The following is a 21,381-nucleotide window of genomic DNA, read 5'->3' as shown; positions in this document are numbered from 1 at the left end:
TGTCACCCAGTCTGTGAGCTGAAGGAAGGCACCGCTCCCCACCAGGCTGGTCTCAGCAACAGTAATTCAACTACCGCAGAGCTGCTAGCCAGCCTCGGTGCTACCACGGGCGGAGACCTCGACCGAGACAGAATGAATGTCCCCTTGTCTCCACGGGAGACAAGCAAGACTGTGCGTGGAAAGGCAAACGCAAATATCATTAATATTGCACATCTGTGCAGGGTGCAACCGAGGGAGGGGTGGGGCGGGTGCAGTCACACATCTAGTGACACCCACAGCTCGGCGACGTCGCCGTCGCCTCTGCTGGGCGGCGGGGGCTGCGGGGCGCGGTCGGGCACATCCGGCTGGCGGGTTCCCGGGAGCTTCCCCGGTGAAGCTCACAGGAACTGGCCCTGAGAAGGTTCCTAGTATCCTCGCTAGCTGTTCCTGTCACTGTCCTGGGGGGGGGGGCAGCAAGAAGAGAGAGGAAAGGTTTCTAGGTCGCGGCGGATATGTAGGGGTCGTCAAAGGTCTCGCTTTGGAGGTCACAGAAAGCCTTTGCCTCAGGGTTCCCGCCCAAGCCCCTCACAAGCCGGGCCAGAGAGCCAGGAGGAGCGGGCGAGTGCGCGCGCGCAGAACCTGCCCCGCCCCTGGAGCCCCGCCCACCACGCCGCGACTCCCGCCCACCCGGCGGGCAGCCCCGCCCACCTGCCTGTGCGCCTGCGCAACGCGCCCCGCTAGGCGGGAGGAACCGAGGGGAGGGCGTGAGGTGCGCGACGCCGGCAACCTCGCTCGGGCCCAAGTCACCGCCCGCGTCCCCGGCTGAGGCGGCCGCAGCGGCCGGCGTCGAGGGCGTGGCGGCTCCTCGCGGCCCCGGGCGGAGGGGGTCTGTCTGCCCCAGGCGGTGCTCGTCACCCCCGGGCCTCTCCCCTCGAGTGCACAGGTGAGTGTCCCCTTCGCAGGGCGGGGCCGGCGCGCGGCCGCCGGGAGCAGGTTTGCAGCGGCGCCGGCTGATGGATGCCCAGGACCCTTGAAAGTTAAAGCAGCCGCAGCCGCAGCAGCAGCCGCCCAGAGCTGCCCAGAGCCCCTTAGACGCTGCTAAGGGCCAGCCGCCTGGTCCCCAGGGTCTTCCCTGGACGCATCGGGGTGACATCCTACAAAACACCCCTCGCCCCCAAGTCCTTCCTCCTCCACCACCAGTTTCTCCATCGACTGCACGACTTTTTGAAAGATGGCAGGCCCGACTTGCCCCCCCCCCCCCAAGGCAGGAAAGGTGTGGCCAGTAAAACAGGGATGGCAGCAGGTGGAAGCCCCAGTCTCCTCCCCGCCTCCCTCCCCCAGGATGCAGGAATAATCATCCGTGCATCTCTGCTTCCCTGGCTTCTGGAAACTTGTGACCGCCTCCTGAACCGATGCGCTTTCAAAAGCGGTCTGTTTCCAGGTTGCCCGGTTCCAGCTTCCCTGCGAAATCTCATCATCTCCTCAGGGGATTAAGATTGTAGCTGCTCACGTCCGTGTTTCAGATTCAAACTTGGATTATTTAGAGTGATGTTGTAGTGTAGGGTTTAAAACCAAAAAATACTCACATCCCCCTACTGAAAGCTATCTAGTATAACACATTTACTTGAACTTTTCATAGAAATCTTCCATCTACTGTTTGGCCAGAGAAGTAATTTCATCTGTATCTGTAATTAGAGATTACTTAAAAATCTTATTCTAAGAACTGGGTGTGGCAAACATTTATACTCTCCATACTTGGGAGGCTAGCCTGGACCACATAACAAGGCCCTGTCAGGGGAAAAAAAAAAAGAGAGAGAGAAAAAAAAAAAAAAAACCTATTATTTTATCACAAAGCCATTTCCTCTGGTCCAGTATTTCAAACTGTAAAACAATATTTTTCAACTCACTTGGTAGCCCAGGCTGGCCTCGAACTCACAGAGATCCGCCTGGCTCTGCCTCCCGAGTGCTGGGATTAAAGGCGTGCGCCACCACCGCCCGGCATCAAACTGTAAAACAATATTTGATCCTGTGTGATGGTTCAGCAGGTAGATGCTGCAAAGCTGACCACTGGAGTTCCTGGATCCCAGGAACCCATGTGGTGGAAGGAGAGAACCAACTCCTGCAGGTTGTCCTCTGACCTCCACATGAGTGTTGCTGTGGCCACAGGCAAACACATACATTAAATAAGTAAATATATTCCGGCAAAATACTGGGGCTGGAGGTCTGGCTCTGCTGTTAAGAGCACTTACTGCTCTTGCAGAGGACTGAGATTGGATTCCCAGCATCCATATGACAGCTCACAACAGTCTATAACTCCAGGTCCAGGTGATCCCAACCCTCTTCTTACCTCTGAGGGCTCATACACATTCCTGATGCACATACACACACATACAGGTAAATAAAAAAGCCAGAATAAATTAAAAAACATATCAAGTCTCTGTCTAGATGTGTATGCAGCATGCAGAGTTGTTCTTTTTGATCAGGATTTTATCTTAGCGGTCTGATAGACTTTGGATGTAGGAGGGTTATGAAAAAATTAAAATTAGTGTCCTATTAGTCTTTGCTACAGCTTTACATTTTACCTCATTGGCAACCAGTTTCCAAGAGAGGAGGTTTTAGTGCTTTTGGGAAACATGGAAGTTTTTTCTTTACTATTCAATTGTGATACATTTTAAAGTTTTAAAACCTACAAATGAGAAGCAATGCTGTATGATGTTACAGGAAATGTGGATCCAAAAATGGGGAAAGGCGTGAAAACTAGTGTGACTTAGAACTCCATTCATCTGACCCTGTGCGGTGGCTGCAGGCTTTAATGTTCAGAAGCATTTGACTTAGCTTCAAAAACCTCCAGAAAGCTCAACTTTGCCTGGAGCGATGTAGCTCCATGGTAAAGTGCTTGAGGCCCTAGGTTCAATCCCCAGTATGAGAACAGGAAAAAAGAAATCTTTCAGCCATTGAGTTGAGGGTGCATCGCCCTGGAGTGAAGTGATTATGTTCAGGAGGATGAGTTCTGAGTTATATGCAGCAGAGCAAATAGCACCAGTTGCTCTCCAAAGCCCTGTCATGCATTGCTTTCATTCTGGTCTTTCTCATACTAGTAGGTAGAGCAGGAACATCAATGATGATGATAGGAACAGTTACAGACCAGCAAGAAAGTGGTGTGACTTTGGGTCCTGAAAACACTCCAAATACAGAAATGTCATTTTTAAGTTTTTAGAGGTTTACTTTATGTGCATGAATGTTTTGTCTGCTTGTATGTATATGTACCACATGCATGCCTGGTGTCCTCAGAAGAAGATATTGGATATCCTGGAATTATTGATGGTTGTGAGCTCCCATGTGGGTTCGGGGAACTGAACCCAGTTCTTCTGCAAGAGCAAGAGCCGTCTCTCTAGCCCCAGAAATATAACTTTTTAAAAGATTTATTTATTTTTAATTATGTCTGTGTGTGAGTATATGCACATGAGCACAGGTATCTGTGGAGACCAGAAGAGGACATTGGATCCCCTGGAGCTGGAGTTGCAGGTAGTTATAAGCCACCTGAGGTAGGAGCTAGAAACCAAACTCTGGTCCTCTGCAAAAGCAATACATGCTGTTAACTGCTAAGCTGTCTTTCTAGCCTTCAAAATCTAATCTTTATAACCTATTTTACACTAACGTTCCACCAACTTTATTATGCTGTTTTTGTTTGTCATTACTACTTTAAAAAAAAAAAAAAAGGTAGAATTCTACCTGTCAATGATTGACAAGAAGGAATGGAAGATAGAGGAATCATGGTAGACTTTAGAACCCTGATGTTAGCAGTCCTGAATGTTCTTTTGGAAAATTTAGTCTAAATTAGAAATTCAAATGAAGTACACATTTGCTTCTGGTGTTTTTGTAGCCATTTTGCTCATTTAAAAAAAGAATCTGGTTAAGATATTAAAATGTTCCCCAAGTTGGGAAACATAATATTTTTTAAAAGTTCTAGAGGAGAAAGAATTTACCTTTTCCTAATGAGCTGAAATTGCTTGGCATTCAGCCTTGGTGGATTAGTTTTGTCCCAAGGCTGGTGCAGCAGAGCAGATGGCCATGATCCTTGGAGGTTTCCCACTCATTTAATGTTTCTATGAAGAAACCATTTGCCAGAAGCCAGCCAGGGCTAGAGCAGCACTGGAGATGTTGCTAAGCCAGGATTGGCTCAAGTGGAGGTTACAGCAATTCCTGTATTAGGAATAGAACCTCTGGGCTAGGAATGGATCCCAGGGTCTCCTAGTGCCAGGCAAGGGCTATAGCACTGAGCCCTAGCCCTACCTCCCTACTGTTTGCTCATGGCCTTAATGAAACCAATGTTAGCTTCTAAGTAGCTGCTAGGTTACCGTACGTGATGTCCATGCATATCTCCTTTTCAATTTTAACTGCATTTAGAATGCCAGGAAATTCTGAAGTGATTGACCGTGTTGACTTCAAAACAAAAACAACAAAAAGCCTCATTGTGTGTTTTTAGCAAGATAGCCAACATCTGTCAAGTAATGGCTGATACCATATGCATTTCCTTGTGACAAATAGGGCTGGTGGCGTCTTTCTGTTAAATCTGTTTTCACACTAGACGCAGATGTCTAGATCAGTGGCTGTTCAGGAGCTCAGTTTACTGATAAACCCTCCCTGCTTTTCTTGAGGTCATACAAACTTCGATGGGTTTTTCTTCCTTTGTTTGTGATCACTCAGAGGGTTGTTTTGTTGTTGTTTTTCCCCCTCCATATTATGATTTAAATATCATTTCTACCAACAGATCTGATGCTACCTGGGTCCTTTCAACCAACAAGGAAACCCATGCTTGTTTTAAAAGAATTACTGAGCATTGGTCATGTGCAAAGCATTATTCTGAATATGAACATTTATTTCTCCCAATGTCTTTATTGAGTAAAGTTTATTATTATCTCTGTTTTGTACTTGAGGAACCAGGAAGAGGCAGGTGGGTTTGGTGAGATGGCTCAAGGGGTAGAGGCACTTGCTGCCAAGCCTAACATGGCCAGAGTTCCATCTGCATGGTAGGAGAGAGTGGACTCCCAAAAGTTGTCCTCTGACTTCCACATGCACACCGTGGCACATACCAGCACACACGCATACGTAAAAACACAAATACATAAAGAGGTAATAGAAATTTAAAAAAAAAACCTAAACCCACCAGAAATAGTTAGGTAAGATAGGTAGAGTAATGTGTATGAGCAGAGTCCTGTGGGGGCCAGAGTTCCAGTGCTGAAGGTCTGAAGGTGGATCCTGACCCTCTCTGGAGACACTCAAGGATGGCTCAGACACGTTCACAGTTACATGTATTTCCACAGTCTGCCCTTTTTAGGAATATAAATGTGTAAGTCTCATAACAAAATTACTTAATGATAATCTAAAACCTTTGATCTGGGCTTGGTGGCATAGGCCTATACTCCCAGCTAATGGAGAAGCTCATGTCTATAATCTCAGCACTCAAGAGCCTGAGATAGGAGGACTGCTATGAGTTTGAAGTCAGCCTGGATTACATAGTGAGTTCCAGTCCTACCTGGGTTACAGAGTGAGATACTATCTCTGAAAAAACAACACAATTTAGCTGGGGGTAGTGACACAAAGCTTTAATCCCAGCACTCAGGAGACAGAGGCAGGTGGATCTCTGAGTTCAAGGACAGCCAGAGCTATATAGAGAAACTCTGCCTCAAAAATCCAAAAGAGATGGCTCAGGGGTTAAGAGTACTGACTGCTCTTCCAGAGGACCCTGATTCAATTCCCAGCACCCACATGGCAGCTCACACCTGTCTGTAACTCCAGTTCCAGGGGACCCGACACCATGGCAAAACACGAATGCACATAAAAACAAAACCAAATAGAACAACAACAAAACCAACACATCTTTATATACAGGTACCAGACTGCCTTTTAACTTTATCATTCTCTCTCCACGCTATTAAAAAGTAAAGTATAGCACATACACTCCCAAATCAGCATGTGAGAGCAAGATCAATTTCTTACACAGTAGCAAATCCCATCCACTTAACAATGATATAATAGTATTATCTGTTTTAGTCTCTACTCAAATTTCGTTAATCATCCTAATAATGGCCACAACAGTGATTTTTCCTTCAAAATGACTTATTTGTTGTGGCACTAAGGGTTGAACCCAGGGCCTCCACACGAGGCAAGTGCTCTACCACTGCGCGGCTTTCCAGCCCTCTTTTTTCCTGTATTTTGAGACAGGGAGGCATGGTCTCGTTAAGTTGTCCAGCCTGGCTCCGAATACCCACTTTAGCCCAGGCAATGTCTCTGTCACTCATGGGTTTTCTTCAGTTCCAGGTCATCATCTTGAAATATGTCGTGTCCAAAGGGACACTGCATGGTGAGTGTGGTGGGTTCCCTGAAGAGCCAGACACAGGCAGATTCTGCCCCGGTGTTTTACAGAGGGGCAATGTCAGCTCGAGGCCCCTGACTTTAAGTGAACAATGTCTAAAAGTTCAAAAATGTGTCCTCTGGATTGTCTTCCAGCTTTAGGAGTGTGTTTACACACTTGCAATGCTTGTCCACGAACACCTTTTAGAGGGAACTCGGGGACCTAAGCAACTTAATTATTTGAGAGTCTGCCCAGAAAAAAAAAAAAAAAACCAGACTGGTTAAGAAAGGCAGAGCCGCACAGACAGCATTTCAGGGTGCAGATGGCGAGCAGACCGTGTGGGTGTGATTCTGCTGGGCCACTTCCAGTGTTTTCCACCTAAAACCCAAAACAAATATGTGAAGGCCGCTCTGGCTCCCACTTTGCCTCGCTCTGCTTGTAAACTAAAGTACATATTGACGCGCTCATGTCACATTATCCTCCTCATCCCGTTTTCACTAGGAAGCGCTTGCTTTTTTGCTTCTTCATATTTCATTGCCCCATAAAATCTGCTACACAAATCAGATTTGTAGATAGAAAATTCATTTGTGAGAGCTGGAGCTGACTTAAATGCTGATTGATCTTTCCTGGATAAAGTCATTTTGTTTGATGAATTGCTGTCTTGAGAAATAGATTGACTGAACATGATAAGGCCTTCAGTTTTTTTCTCTGTTGTTTTCCTTTTTTTTTTTTAAGCAGTAAGTGTCTGGCAGATATCCTAGAACTTTACCCACAGAGAAGATGCTACGAGACACCATGAAGTCTTGGAATGATAGCCAGTCAGATCTCTGTAGCAGCGACCAGGAGGAGGAAGAGGAGATGGTCTTCGGTGAAAATGAAGACGACTTGGAAGAGATGATGGATCTAAGCGACCTGCCCACCTCACTTTTTGCTTGCGGTGTCCACGAAGCAGTGTTTGAGGTCCCAGAGCAGAAGGTAGGCACGCCCCCAGTCCCTGCACACTCTCTATGGGAAGCATAGATAGCTTTGGGCAGACAGGCCCGAGGGCCCGTGACATGAAATAACACAGTGTGTGCCGCACAGGACCCTCCCTGTATCTTAGGAGAGTCTCGGTCTGCCACTGACAGGTGTGCTTCAGAGCCCATCCTCCCACTCCACTTGAGAAGCATTGACTTCTAGTGAACTCTGCAACCGAGGCTCATTAAATGTGCTTTTTATTCACTCATTGAGTTTTGAAGAAAAGCTTTTTTTTGGGTTTTTTTTTTTTTTTGGGTTTTTTTTTTGGTTTTTCAAGACAGGGTTTCTCTGTGTAGTTTTGTGCCTTTCCTGGAACTCACTCTGTAGACCAGGCTGGCCTCAAACTCACAGAGATCCACCTGCCTCTGCCTCCCAAGTGCTGGGATTAAAGGCGTGTGCCACCACCGCCCCACCGAAAAGCTTTTTTAATGTTTTGCTTGAAGAAATTAAATATACATAATGTGATTCACTAGCAATTTTATTTGTGTATATAATGTGTTTCTGCCATATACATCCTGTGCCTTTCCCACCTCCACTGAGTCCTCCTTTACCCAACAAATGCTGCTGTTGTTTGAGACAAGGTCTTACTTTGCAGCCCAGGCTGGCCTGGAATAGGCTGTGTGGCTCAGGCTGGCCTGGAACTTCCAGTGATCTCCCAACTCTAACTCCTGAATACTGAGATATGTCACAGGGATATGTCACCATGCCCAGCCTCCAAGCACATGATTTTTTCCCCTGGCTTCCTCCTTGTGCATTCACTAAAGAAGGAATTCAGAGCCAGGCTATGGTGGCGTAGGCCTTTTTGTTTTAAATGCCGAATGCTGTTTATTGAAGGAGGGAGGAGACCTTAAATACAGGCTTACAGCACAGTGGGAGAACCCCGGAGGGCAGAAGTTCACTACAGATGTTTTACAATCTGGCGTAGGCCTTTAATCTCAGCACTAGGGAGGCAGAGGCAGGGGGATCTCTGTGAGTTCAGGGCCAGCCTGAGCTACAGAGTGAGTTCCAGGAAAGGTGCAAAGCTACACAGAGAAACCCTGTCTTGAAAAACCAAAAAAAAAAAAAAAAGAGAGAAAAAATTCCATAAGGAATTCAGCTTTTTCTTGGGGCTTATTGCATGTAGGCTATTAGGGCTAATTATTAGCTCATTGTTAACATTTCTGGTATTACTTTCTACACTCATAAAAGCCTACATACCTATCTTCCTTTCTTTTCTCTCTCTCTCTCTCTCCCTCCCTCTCTCTCCCTCCCTCTCTCTCCCTCCCTCCCTCCCTCTGGCATAGTCTCACTGTGGTCTAGGCTGACATCTGGACAATCCTCCTCAGCCTCCTGAGCACTGGGAACACAGATAGAAACCACCTCTCCTGACTTGGCCCGTAGATGTTACTATGTACAAAGAATTTTCCTTTCAGTGAGACCCATTCTCACTCTGTAGCCCAGGCTGGACTTCCTTTAGTGTCTTTCGGGGCAGAGCTGGATACATGTTCAAACACCTGTAGTGTAAAGCTCCATGCCGGTTAGGTTGGGGGACAGAGTGTGAATTACGCAGCTTTTGAGTCATGGGTATACAGTCCTGTAGTGGGGCTGATGGATCAGGTACAAAGTGGAAAGTTAGTCCCTCTAGGAACATTGGAAGGCCATCGAGGTTTCAGCAGACACATTCACAGCCAGGTTCAGTAAGTCTCTCGGAAGGGCATGTGGCACTGGGGAAGAGCTGTGAGAGAGAATTTTAGCAGAGAAAACGAAGGAAGTTTTAGCCAGAGGAAACCAGATATACTAAGAAACCTAATTCAGACAGTGTATGGCAGGAGAGAGTAAAGAGCATTCTGTGTGGTTGAAACAGGCAATAAGTACCCAAGTCAACAATGTAGCATGAATTGTTAAAAGGTCTTATTAATAAAAACAAACCCAAGGCCAGTTATTGGGGTGAACGCTGGAAGTTCAGAGAAGCAGAACAAGCCACAGCCACCTCACCTCACCAATTCCTCAGCTGATCCTGTTCCCTCAGACTGGATGCCTCTCAGCTGAACTGTGCTGCTCAAAAGCCCAAAAGCTTAACCAGGCTAGTTCCTGGTCCTCACGCCTTATATACCTTTCTGCTTGCTGCCATCACTTCCTGGGATTAAAGGTGTGAGTCACCATGCCTAGCTGTTTCCAGTGTGGCCTTGAACTCACAGAGATCCAGGTGGATCTCTGCCTCTGGAATGCTAGGATTAAAGGTGTGTGTGCCACTATTTTCTGGCTTCTATATCTAGTGGCTGTTCTGTTCTCTGACCCCAGATAAGTTTATTAGGGTGCACAATATTTTGAGGAACACAATACCACCACACAACAACACTTGGCTGGGAGGTGGATGTTGGGACATCCTGTGAAGCACCCTGATGCCAAGTGGAAGAGCTGGCCCTTCTGCAGAATGTAGTCCCTATAGCTTCTGAGCAAAGGGCGGCAGTCCAAACAGTCCTGGGCATATGAGTTGGGTGGGGTGGGGGAGCGGCTCAGGGGTCCTGCCTGGAGATGAGAGCCTATGCAGCAGGGGCTGGCCGGCATGGTCATCACAAAGGGGTCTCTTTGCAGGTTGTTTTATTTCACAAATGCTGTTTCTTTGCCCAGTTCAGCCACAGTTTAAAAATCTGAAATCATCCATCCTGCTTTTCTCATCTGTTTAAGAGCTCTGAATTTCATGTTAGAGATAATTTATTTGTTATTGTAAGAAAGCACAGGTATTAAACCCAGCCTTTTGTATCTCAGTGGATGTAGCATCCCAGAGTTCAAACAGTCACTGGTGGAAAATGTTCTGTTAAGAAATTGTATCTAAGCCGGGCGGTGGTGGCGCACACCTTTAATCCCAGCACTCGGGAGGCAGAGCCAGGCGGATCTCTGTGAGTTCGAGGCCAGCCTGGACTACCAAGTGAGTCCCAGGAAAGGCGCAAAGCTACACAGAGAAACCCTGTCTCGAAAAAAAAAAACCAAAAAAAAAAAAAAAAAAAAAAAAAGAAATTGTATCTAGCACTACGCATATACAGGTTTAATCCCAGCACATGGGAGGCAGAGACAGGTGGGTCTCTGTGAGTTGGAGGCCACCTTGGTCTACATAGTGAGTTCCAGGCTAGCCATAAGGGCTGCATAGTGAGACCATGTCTCAGAAAAGGAAAGAGGAGAAAAAAAGAATAAGTTGTTTCTATACTGAATATTTACAGATCTTTGTCATTCCTAAGCAATACAGTTAAAAACTGTTTACATTGAATTCTGTGTAGATCATGGAGAGGTGGTTTAACGTAATGGAGAAGTATGCTGGTTCTTTGCAAAAACTGCCCTGTTTGTATCCAGCAATGTCTACAAGCATTTTGGTGTCTGAGAGGATCTTAGGACCACTTTATCCTAAAATCACAGTTGCAAGAATTCTTTGGGGACAGTGAGATGGATCATTGGGAAAAGGTGCCTGCCACTCAGTGATGCAAGCCGACAGCCTCCCTAGAAACCCACAGGAAGGTGAAAGGAGAGCATGGATGCCACACAGTTCTGAGACCTCCACCCACACACCCACTCATGCACACAAATAATAATAAATGCACATTTTAAGTTTTAAAGAGACTTATTGGGAGGAACTTCACACCAGTAAATCTTATTTCCGTGTTTTTTTTTTGTTTTTGTTTTTTTTTTGGTTTTTCGAGACAGGGTTTCTCTGTGTAGCTTTGCGCCTTTCCTGGGACTCACTTGGTAGCCCAGGCTGGCCTCGAACTCACAGAGATTCACCTGGCTCTGCCTCCCAAGTGCTGGGATCAAAGGCGTGCGCCACCACCGCCCGGCTTATTTCCGTTTTTTTCCCACACATGGCCTGGGAAGGTTGTGACTCCATGAAAAATTGAGTTCTTGTTGGTTTTCTTTTGTTCTTCTTTTTCTTTTTAAGTTTTATTTGTATGGATTTCCAAAGAAACCAGATGAGGGTATTAGATCCCTTGGAACTGGAGTTATAGATGGTTGTGAGCCACCTACAATGTAAATGTTGGAAAATGAATCCTGGTCCTCTGCAAAAGCAGCAAATATTCTCAACCACAGAGCCATCTCTTCAGCCCTGGTTTTCTTTATTTCCTTCCTTTTTTTTTTTTTTTTTTTTTTTTTAATTTTGTTTTTTAGAGACAGAGTTTCTCTGTAATAGCCCAGATAGTTCTGGAACTCACTTTGTAGACCAGACTGGCCTCAGACTCAGATCCACCTGCCTCTTCAGAGTGCTGGACTAAAGGTATGCACCACTACCACCTGGCTGTGTGTAGCCCAGTATCTTAGGGTTGCTATTGCTGTGATGAAACACCATGACAAAAGGGTTTATTTGGCTTATACTTCCATGTCACTGTTCATTGGAGGAAGTCAGGACAGGAACTCAAACAGAGCAGGAACCTGGAGGCAGGAGCTGATGCAGATGCCGTGGACTGATGCTGCTTACTGGCTTGCTTCCCCTGGCTTGCTCAGCCTGCTTTCTTATAGAACCTAGGACCACCAGCCCAGGGATGGCACCACCCACCATGAGCTGGGCCCTTCCCCATCAATCACTAATTAAGAAAATACCCTTCAGGCTTGCCTACAGCCTGATCTTACAGAGGCATTTTCTGAATTGAGGTTCCCTCCTCTCAGATGACTTTCGCTTGTGTCAAGCTGACATAGAACTATCCAGCACAACTAAGCTAGCCTGACTTCTTTCTGATCTTCCTGCCTCCATTTTCCAAACGCTTCGATTACAGGCATGTGCTACCACACCTGGCTCTGTCCTTTCTCTCTCTCCTCTCTTATTATCTTATTTTTCTTCATTTTCCTTTGACTCACCCCCCTATGCAAGTCATCCACACAGTGTAGAATTCAGAACTGAACACCTTCAGTGGACCCTGGGAAGAACAATCCTTCCTGCAAGACCAGTACTGAAATCAAACACTAAAAAAATAATCTGTTCTGAACTTGAAAAGATTTTCACACACACACTTTTTTTGAAACAGGGTCTCATGTACCCCAGGCTTGTCTCACACTTGGTAATAGGTTTTCAGCACCCGCACCCCCTCCCAGCCCCATAATAGGTTTCTCTGTTGACGTAGTAAGCCAGATCAAGCTGAATGGAAAAAGTATAACAACGGGTTTATTTGAGCAAAGCAACTCCAGGGTGAGTTCTCCAGTCCCAGAGATCGAGGCCAGAGAAGCCACACGCCCGAACTAAAGCAGGGAGCTTACATAGGTTGTAGACAGGGCTGATGATGTGTCCGCCATAAGCTGGGTTTGTGCCCAAGTATGGCCAAAATCTGACCACGTTAGACAGGGACTTGGGTGGATGGCACCTTCAGGGGCGGAAGCTGCGTAGCCACCAAAAATGCAGAACTGGGCTTTTTGGTGCCTTTCCTTGGTTTGGAGACTCTCTGAGTGGGCAGAGTTTGGGGGTGTGTGTGGAGACAAGAATAGGGCTTTCTGGACCAAGCAGGAGTGAGCTGGAGGTTCCAACTGAACAGTAGGTAGATGAAGATGACCTTGAACTTGTGATCCTCTTGCCTCTGCCTCCTGAGTACATGCTGGGAGTACAAGGGTGCACCAGCATGCCCTGTTTTATGTGGTGCTGGGGATGCAACCTGAGGCTTCATGCATGCACTGTACAAACTAAGCCACATGCCAAGCCCCTCACCAGTGGTTTGGTTTGGTTTGGTTTGGTTTGGTCTCTCTCTATATATAGCCCTGGCTGTCCTGGAACTCACTATGTAGACCAGGGTGGCCTCAAACTCACCTGCCTCTTTCTCCTGAGTGCTGGGAAGCATGCACCACCATGCCCAGCCCTCATCAGTGTTACTTAAAGATAGTACACATGTGGGGTGGGAGGGGGATATAAACCCTGGGAAAATAAACCATAAAAGGAAACTAAAGGCAAGGCTATCTTCTTGCTTCAGTGGATTTTCACACACACCATCTTTTTTTTGTTGTTGTTTTTTTGTTTTGTTTTGTTTTGTTTTTCGAGACTGGGTTTCTCTGTGTTGTTTTGGTGTCTGTCCTAGATCTCACTCTGTAGACCAGGCTGGCCTCGAATTCACAGAGATCCGCCTGTCTCTGCCTCCCAAGTGCTGGGATTAAAGGTGTGTGCCATCACTGCCCAGCTTAGTGTTTTATTCTTCTTTAACACATTTGGATTTCCCCAGTGTTGTTAATTGCTTTTTTGTTGTTTTTAACACCAAGTTATCCTTTTTTTCCAATTAAAAAAAAAATCTTTACTGCTGCAAGCCACAGGAAAGTGAAGTGGAAATTCAACTGTTTATGACAAGCTAATACCTGGAAGAAGCTGAGGGCCTTCCAGAGGAGTAAGCCAAATCTCAGCGAGTATTTGGTGTTATTCGGCTTCTAATGTATCAGCTGTTCTCTACTATGAATTTCATGTGTGCTCATAACCTCCCAAGAACTTTTAACCTTTAAATACCTTAGTGGTATTTATACTAACATTATAGACTCTTTAACATTTTACCTAACCATTTTTAGGAATGTAGTTTTGAGCACATAAATTCCCTTTTCCTGATATATCAACCCATTTTAGCTTAGTTGACCTCCTCCTTTACCACTCCCGTTTTGGGTTATAAAAGAAAGCCTGACAGTCACTGCCTGAGGAAAACTCTTGTCTGCCTTTATGACCCTGTAAGAATTCAAGCCTGGTGACCTTGCTTTAGCTAGAGCACTGCTATTGCATGGGTATATAACTGTAAACTTCAGAGACTGAGAGAGGATTTTGACTGGAGAACTAGATGGAGAACTAGAAGAATGAGATGGAAGATGAGGAAGAGCCAGATGGGGAAGAATGAGATGAGAAAGACCAAGATGGGGCAGAACTAAGATGAGAGAATTAAGATAGAACTTAGAGGGGACAGCAGATAAATGTAGAAGGAAATCAGGCAAGAAAAGAGCTAAGGGAGAGAGCAGAATAGAGACCAGAATTAGAGAGAGAACTGACTCAGAAAAATAAAGTGAATAAAGGGGCTGGAGAAATGGCTCAGAGGTTAAGAGCATTGGCTGCTCTTCCAGAGGTCCTGAGTTCAATTGCCAGCAACCACATGGTGGTTCACAACCATCTGTAATGAGATCTGGCGCCCTCTTCTGGCCTGCAGGGACACATGCAAGCAGAACATTGTATACATAATAAATAAACAAATCTTAAAAAAAATAAAAATAAAGTGAATAAATCAAAGGTTTTGTGTATGTAGCTTTAATAGAGAACCCCTCAGATTACCCCATGCCGTAGCCTCCTCCCTAGGACTTTGGGAGAAATCTCCTCAAGGCAGCCCACCCCACCCCTGAGGAAATTTCGATACTTTACATTTATTTAGGGGTGGAGCATGTTCTACAGCACAGGTATGGAATAGATGCCAGAGAACAACTTTCAGGAGTCTGTGGGCTATTTCTACCATGTGGGTCAGGGATCAAACTCTGATGGTCAAGATTCCTTGCCCACTGAACCATCTCCTAGCCACCAACTTTCCTTTTCTTAAAATAGGAAACAGACTTGCTTATGATTGAGCATGAGTTTGAAAATTTAATACATTTTTTCCTAATGTGTAACTTAGGTCTGTGTGTGGACTCAGTCAATGTTAATGCAGAGTGAAGTTCTGTATATATGTATGTGGGGTGTGTGTGTGTGTGTGTGTGTGTGTGTGTGTGTGTGTGTGCACATGTGCTTGTGGGTATATGTGTACATGCATGAGGAGGACAGATGTTAATGTCAGGTGTCTTTTACTGAACCTAGAGCTCACTGATTCGACTAGTCTAACTCTCCAGCTCCTGTCTCCCCTTAAGCACTGGGATTACAGGCCATCATACCTACCCAGCTTCTTATATGGGTCCTGGGTATCTAAACACTGGTTCTCACACTTGAATGCCAAGTGTCCACTGAGGCATCTCCCCAGCCTCAGAGAATTATTCTAGGTAGGACTGGCTGGTATGAAATGTCATGTGTCCCTTTGTATACAGAATATATATCTGTTGATTTTTGAGTGGTTTTCTTGTGGTGATGGGGCATGTGAAGGCAGGTCTGCCTGACCCCCAGTCCTGTTTTTGATGGGGACACTCAACATGACCAAGTACAGAGCAGCAGCTGGATTGAATACTCAGGTCATCGGGGAAGGCAGCAAGCACCTTTACCCATGAGCTATCCGCTGCCCCATGGGTGGGTTTTCCACAGTAGTGGCTGAGGATGAATGGTGCAGGCTGAGTGGCAAGTAAGAATCTCTTCTGAAATTAGGGTATTCTGACCCCGATTCTTTTATAGTCTGTATAACCAAAAACACTACTAAAACTTGTTAATATTTGAATTTAATTATCTATTAAAATTTTTTTCCAAGACAGAGTTTCTCTGTGTAAGAGCCCTGGCTGCCCTGGAACTCACTCTGTAGACCAGGTTGGCCTCGAACTCAACAGAAATCTGCCTCTGCCTCCCGAGTGCAGGGTTAAAGCCATGCGCTACCACTGCCCAGCTTAATAGTTGAAGATTTTAAAGGCCAATCTAATAATTCCAGCATTCAGGAGCAGGAGCAGGTGGATCTCTGAGTTTCAGACCAGCCAGAACGACATAGTGAGAGACACTCTCAGGACAAGACAGTGAGTGGGAAATTGGCTTTATTTACATGCACACATCACACGCACATCACGTGTACACGTGCTGCTTCTGAAACGTTCCTAAAGCATAAGGATACATAGAAGTCCAAAGCAGAAGTTAGGAAGCTGCCAGGCCTGGTGGCACCTGTTATGAGTTCTCCCAGAGCTGGAGGTAGGCGAACCAGGAGTTCAAGGCTGTCTTCAGCTACTAGCAAGTTAGAGGCCGACCTGGACTTCAAGAGAGCCGAGTCTCAAAAATAAAAATAAAGAACAAAAGGTAGGAGTGATTTCTCTGTGTTTTATTGTGTGTACATGCTGGGGGAGGTGTTCAGGTTCTAAGAGGAAGCAGTCGCCCAGTGTGTCAGACTTCAGAGCAGACAGATGCCTAGCACTGTGAAGAAAGCAGGGGAAGGGTCACCCCAAATGCCAGAGATGTTCCTTTGACAGAGGAACAGCACGGCTGGGTCCATAGGTGACTGCGGTGGCCGTGCTCCTGTTCTGTGTGGAGACGTGTCCGTTTTAGACATCCTATTTATTTTATGACCTTGGAGGCTGCAGTATTTAACACAGCTAGCCATTTCCAGTCAGTGCAAACTGCAGATGGGAGTCTACACAGGGAGTGTCACCGGCCACCTCTCTTCAGCAGGCTTCCTGTTAATGGAGTATTTGTTCTTTCGTCCCCCTTGTCTCCGCCTCGCAGGAGAGGTTCGAAGCTCTGTTCACCCTCTATGACGACCAGGTCACGTTCCAGTTGTTCAAGAGCTTCCGCAGAGTGCGGATCAACTTCAGCAAGCCCGAGGCTGCGGCGAGAGCTCGGATAGAGCTCCACGAGAGTGACTTCCATGGCCAGAAGCTGAAGCTGTACTTCGCACAGGTACTGCGTGCCGTGCCGTGTGGCTGCGCGCCCCGCAGCTGCTTCTCCATCACAGCTCTACAGTTCTCCCTCCAGCCGTGGGTCAGAGGTTTGTGAGTCAGCGTTCCCGCGAGCAGACGATGGAGTGTTTTCTCTTACTTTACCCAGACACAAGTTCCTCCATCTTAGGAGTGCAGTAAGCCTGCTGTGGTTGTTTGCTGAGACTAAGTTAAGGGATTCATTTTTCTGGCAGCTTTGCTCGACTGAGGTTCTGTGAGGGTTAAGCCCTAGCACTTCAGGTTAGTGGATTAAATGTTCTCTGCATCTAAAATGGCACTTAGGATGTGTCATCCATGGGAGAACGGAGAGGAAGATCTTCAAGGGCCATCAAGAGGGCTCAGTGGGTAAAGGTACTAAGCTTGAGGTCCTGAGTTTGATCCCTGGAACACATACATACATGATGGAAGGAAAGAGCCGACCTGTGACCTCTGACTGCCACACAAGCAATTTTATCTCTTCTAAGACTGGAACTTAGTGTGTTAGTCACTATTCCACTATAGTACTATCCCACTGAGTTAGTTAGGGTTACTGGTACTGTGATGAAACACCATGACCAAAAGCAACCTGGAGACAAAAAGGTTTATTTGGTTTACATATCACCTTCCACTGAGGGAAGCCTAGGCAAGAACTCAACCTGGGCAGGAACCTGGAAGCTGGATACAGTGGCCGTAGAGGGGTGCTGCTTACTGGCTTGCTCTTCATGGCTTGTTCAGCCTGCTTTCTTATAGAACCCAGGACCACTAGCCCAGGGTGGTACCACCCACAATAGGCAGGGCCCTCCCCCATCAATCACTAAGTAAGAAAATGCTCTACAGGCTTGCCTAAGCCCAGTCTTATGGAGGCAGCTTCTCAGTTGAGGTTCCCTTCTCTCAGTGGTGAAAGCTGTGTCAAGTGACATAAAACTAGCCAGCACACGCACCGTAACCCATACCTGAGGTAATCAGCTGCAGAGGAGAAAAGTCTTGGCTCATCGTTTGGAGGTTTCAGTCCATAGAGGATCGCCGCTTTTCCTTTGGACCTGCGGTAGGGGCAGCTCATGAAGGCAGAGCAAAGCTGTTCACCTCCCTCATGGAAACAGGAAGAATAAGGGGTTGGGGTCCCACTGTGCCTTAGAGTACGCTCCCAGTGACTAATGACCTCCCTGCCTCCTAAAGGTGCCCCGTTTCACCCCTCAGGGGAGCAAGCCTCTACCACACAGACCCTGAGGAACACTTAGAGCCAGATCACAGCCATAGTTCCTGCTGTGCATTTCTTTGTCCATCTGTTTCTACATGTATTCTTTCACTCAGCTCATGTCTATCAAGGACCCAGTGTGTGTGGCCTGGTGCAGTGAGCCAGGCGAACCCAGTCCACCCCCTGGGAGATCACAAATGTTTTAGAGACATGTTTAATCACCCCTCTAAGAAAGTAGCAATTACCATAAAGATGACAAATGAAGAAGAGGAAGATGTGTTTGCAGAGTGCTCATGATCCTGTCCTTCCTGCAGGTGCAGGTGTCCGGGGAGGCTCGGGACAAGTCTTACTTACTGCCACCACAGCCCACCAAGCAGTTCCTCATCTCCCCTCCAGCCTCCCCGCCAGTGGGGTGGAAGCAGAGTGAGGATGCCATGCCTGTGATCAACTATGACTTACTCTGTGCTGTCTCCAAGCTGGGGCCAGGTAACGGGTTCTGCTTTGCTCTTACCATCTGTCCCCGGGAGCTTTGTGTGTCGGAGACCACGTTCAGAAGACTGTGGAGGCCAGCAACAGTGGCACTGCCCGGTGGACTCTGCAGTCCCACCAGTCTGGGTCCACGCTCTAACTGCATTTTCCAGTGCTGCGATCCTCAGCCCGTGGCCGAGCCCGAGTTACCTGAGCAGGGTTGTAAGGGTTGAGTGGTGTGTGCAGCATGGTAATTTTCACAGTTAGTGATTCAGCTGGGACTTGACACAGGCGGCCAGAGAACACTCGCTGCTTTCTCTCTGCACCCCAGTCCAGCACTATGCAGAGGCGGCTGCTCTGTGTTACTTTTTCTTTTTTGTTTCTTTCTTTCCTTCTCTACTTGTCTCTCTCATTGCCTTAACAATGTGAGGAGCTGATTTCCCCATTAAGGACAGTGTGTCTCTTCAGGATACTTCAGAGGCATCTGAGAAAGAGCTTTATGCTTGTGGACATTTGAACTCTTTCAGATGTCAGGTCCTACACTAGAGACTGCAGCCTGGAGCCTAACCAGTGCCCCCCGTGGGACCCAAAACCTTTATGAATGTAACTAACCCACCTTAGTTATTTGTAGAGCAGCAATTAGCACTTATATTAACATTTTAATTAGTATTTATGTAATCTAATCAGTGGGTTCCCATCTTAGTGAGCACAAAGCCAAAGTAAGCATAGGATAGAAGAGAAAGCTTTATCACCTGTAGGGAGAGACAGGAGCTGTTTCCAAAGCCAGGCCCTCCCCGATGAAGGAAGCTTGTGTATATTCATATAGTGGCAGGCCCATTCCTGAGCATGCTCACTGTAAAGTCATGGAGATTAACATGTTGGTCAGGATGTGGTTGTGAATAAGGGTAGTTTCAGGGTGTGCTAACAGAAGTCTGTCCTGAAGGTGCTTGCATGCTTAGTAGCCATGCTTGGATCTTAACTCCAGGGCCCAGGACAGAAAGGACAGTGCCCTTTTTTTTTTTTATGGAATTTCTATGGTGGCACTTACCTTTAACAACACTTCGGAGGCAGAGGCAGGCAGTCACTAGGAGTTCCAGGCCAGCCTGTGTGAAGACACACAGAGGTTTCCTAGTGAGAACTTACTCAGGGTCTAAGAATCTGAGCTTGCTTTACCCAGCAGGGCTGCATAAGGGGATGAGTTGACCACGGGCATGGTTACCAGGTGTTTGGAAGGGCCTATGCTTGGCTGTGCAGTGTGCTTTGATCTTGCAAGGGGGCGTCTTTTGCCCCGACCCTTGGCATTGTTATTATTTGAATAAACGGAAGAGGCCGTTGGATAGTGATCCAGGCCCTCCCAAGGCTATCCTGTGTTCTGTCTTTCCTCTCATCCTCTAGGTGTCTTTCTACCTAATATTTCTTATCCCTCTCTCCTCCTCATAAGAACCCTTGAGAAGGTGGGAGCTGGCCTCTCACAAGCCTGCCTGCATAGTGAGACCCCATCGAGAGGGGGAAAAAAAAAGGAAATTTCTTAATTCCGAACACGGTAAGCCTCCAGTGAAGGACAGATAGGTTTTACAGACTGTAAGCCACAAACCCACGAGTCAGTCCATGCCTACAATCTTAGCACTTGGGAGATAGAAGCAGAAAAATCAGAGTTCAAGGCCAGCCTCAGCTATAGCAGCAAGTTTATGACTGGCCCAGATTTCGTGAGACTCAGTCTCAAAAAATCAGCAGCTGTTAAATGAGTTAGTGCAAGAGGAAGTTGGGAGATAAAAGAAATGAATTCCTTCCACTGGCAGTCAGTCTCTTTCCTTGCTTACCTCGGCAGGGGAGAAATACGAACTGCACGCAGGAACCGAGTCCACTCCCAGCGTCGTGGTGCACGTCTGTGAAAGCGAAACTGAAGAGGAAGAAGATGCAAAAAACCCCAAACAGAAAATCACGCAGACTCGGCGCCCAGAGGCCCCCACGGCCGCGCTGAGTGAGCAGCTGGACTGTGCACTGTGAGCCCTGCCGCCGCACCTGTGCTTCCTGCTGCTGCTGCTGCACCTGTGCTTCCTGATGCTGCTGCTGCTGCTGCACCTGCACTGGAGCGCAGCCAGGAGATGCCGCTGCATCCATCGGGCAGCCGGGCCAGCCTTGCCAGGCCGGAACGTGAGGTGAAGTAGCAGATGTGGCCAGCTGTTTGAAATTTTGAACAATATTCTAAATGGCACTTTACTCGACAAGGTTAGCCCCCACTGTGTGGCACCTGATTCCTCCCCCGGAAACCTTAGTTCCCCTGAATGTGTAGATCGTTGGGTACCAAAGGCCAGAACTAGAATCACCCAGTGCACTACCATTTTTACAGATTTAAAAATTAGTCTTACAATTTTAGTAATTTGGTGTGGGTATTTTTGTACTGGTGTGGTAGTGTCTAACAAATACATTGAGCAAAGGCTGAATGTTACTCAGTGTACATGACTTCTTTTTTTGTTAGATACAAAATCATGTGTGGAAGTCATTTTTCTCCAGTATTTTTCCACTAGCCTTGGGAATGAAATGCCAAATGAATGAGATTGTCAGCTCCACACAGCATGCACAGATGTGCTCTTGGTTTCGATAGCCCTCTTGCAGTTGGTGGAGGTGGTGCACAGAACCCTGTCCCCAGTGCAGCCCTCCCAGGTAAGCCTGGGCTCTGCAAGCAGGCTGTGTCACTGGAAGCTTGGCTGCTGATGACAAGGAGTTGCAGCCCGTGGAGGAGCAGCAGCTCTTCAGGTAATCTCCTGACCGTCCTGATGCGGGCCTGTCACCGCTCGAGTTGTCCTGCGCTCTGTGTAGATTTGGGGATGCTAGTCACAGTCTTAAATTTTAGAAAATAATGACTTTCTGAAGACCA

The 21,381-nt window shown here is 46.9% G+C and overlaps 1 protein-coding gene across 1 annotated transcript; it reads left to right on the top strand.

Moving 5' to 3' along the window:
* The first annotated feature begins 757 nt into the window (after positions 1–757).
* Positions 758–20,952, top strand: Rcan3 (RCAN family member 3). The gene is made up of 5 exons (XM_059255180.1): positions 758–922; positions 7,073–7,309; positions 16,650–16,823; positions 18,350–18,521; positions 20,332–20,952. The coding sequence occupies exons 2-5, from the start codon at positions 7,115–7,117 to the stop codon at positions 20,508–20,510; spliced, it is 720 nt and encodes a 239-aa protein (XP_059111163.1). The 5' UTR covers positions 758–922; positions 7,073–7,114; the 3' UTR covers positions 20,511–20,952.
* Positions 20,953–21,381: the final 429 nt, after the last annotated feature.

This window comes from Peromyscus eremicus, chromosome 2, assembly GCF_949786415.1.
Source record: "Peromyscus eremicus chromosome 2, PerEre_H2_v1, whole genome shotgun sequence".
Taxonomy (NCBI): domain Eukaryota; kingdom Metazoa; phylum Chordata; class Mammalia; order Rodentia; family Cricetidae; genus Peromyscus; species Peromyscus eremicus.
The sequence above is the reverse complement of the archived record's forward strand: the minus strand, read 5'-3'. Positions and strand labels throughout refer to the sequence as shown.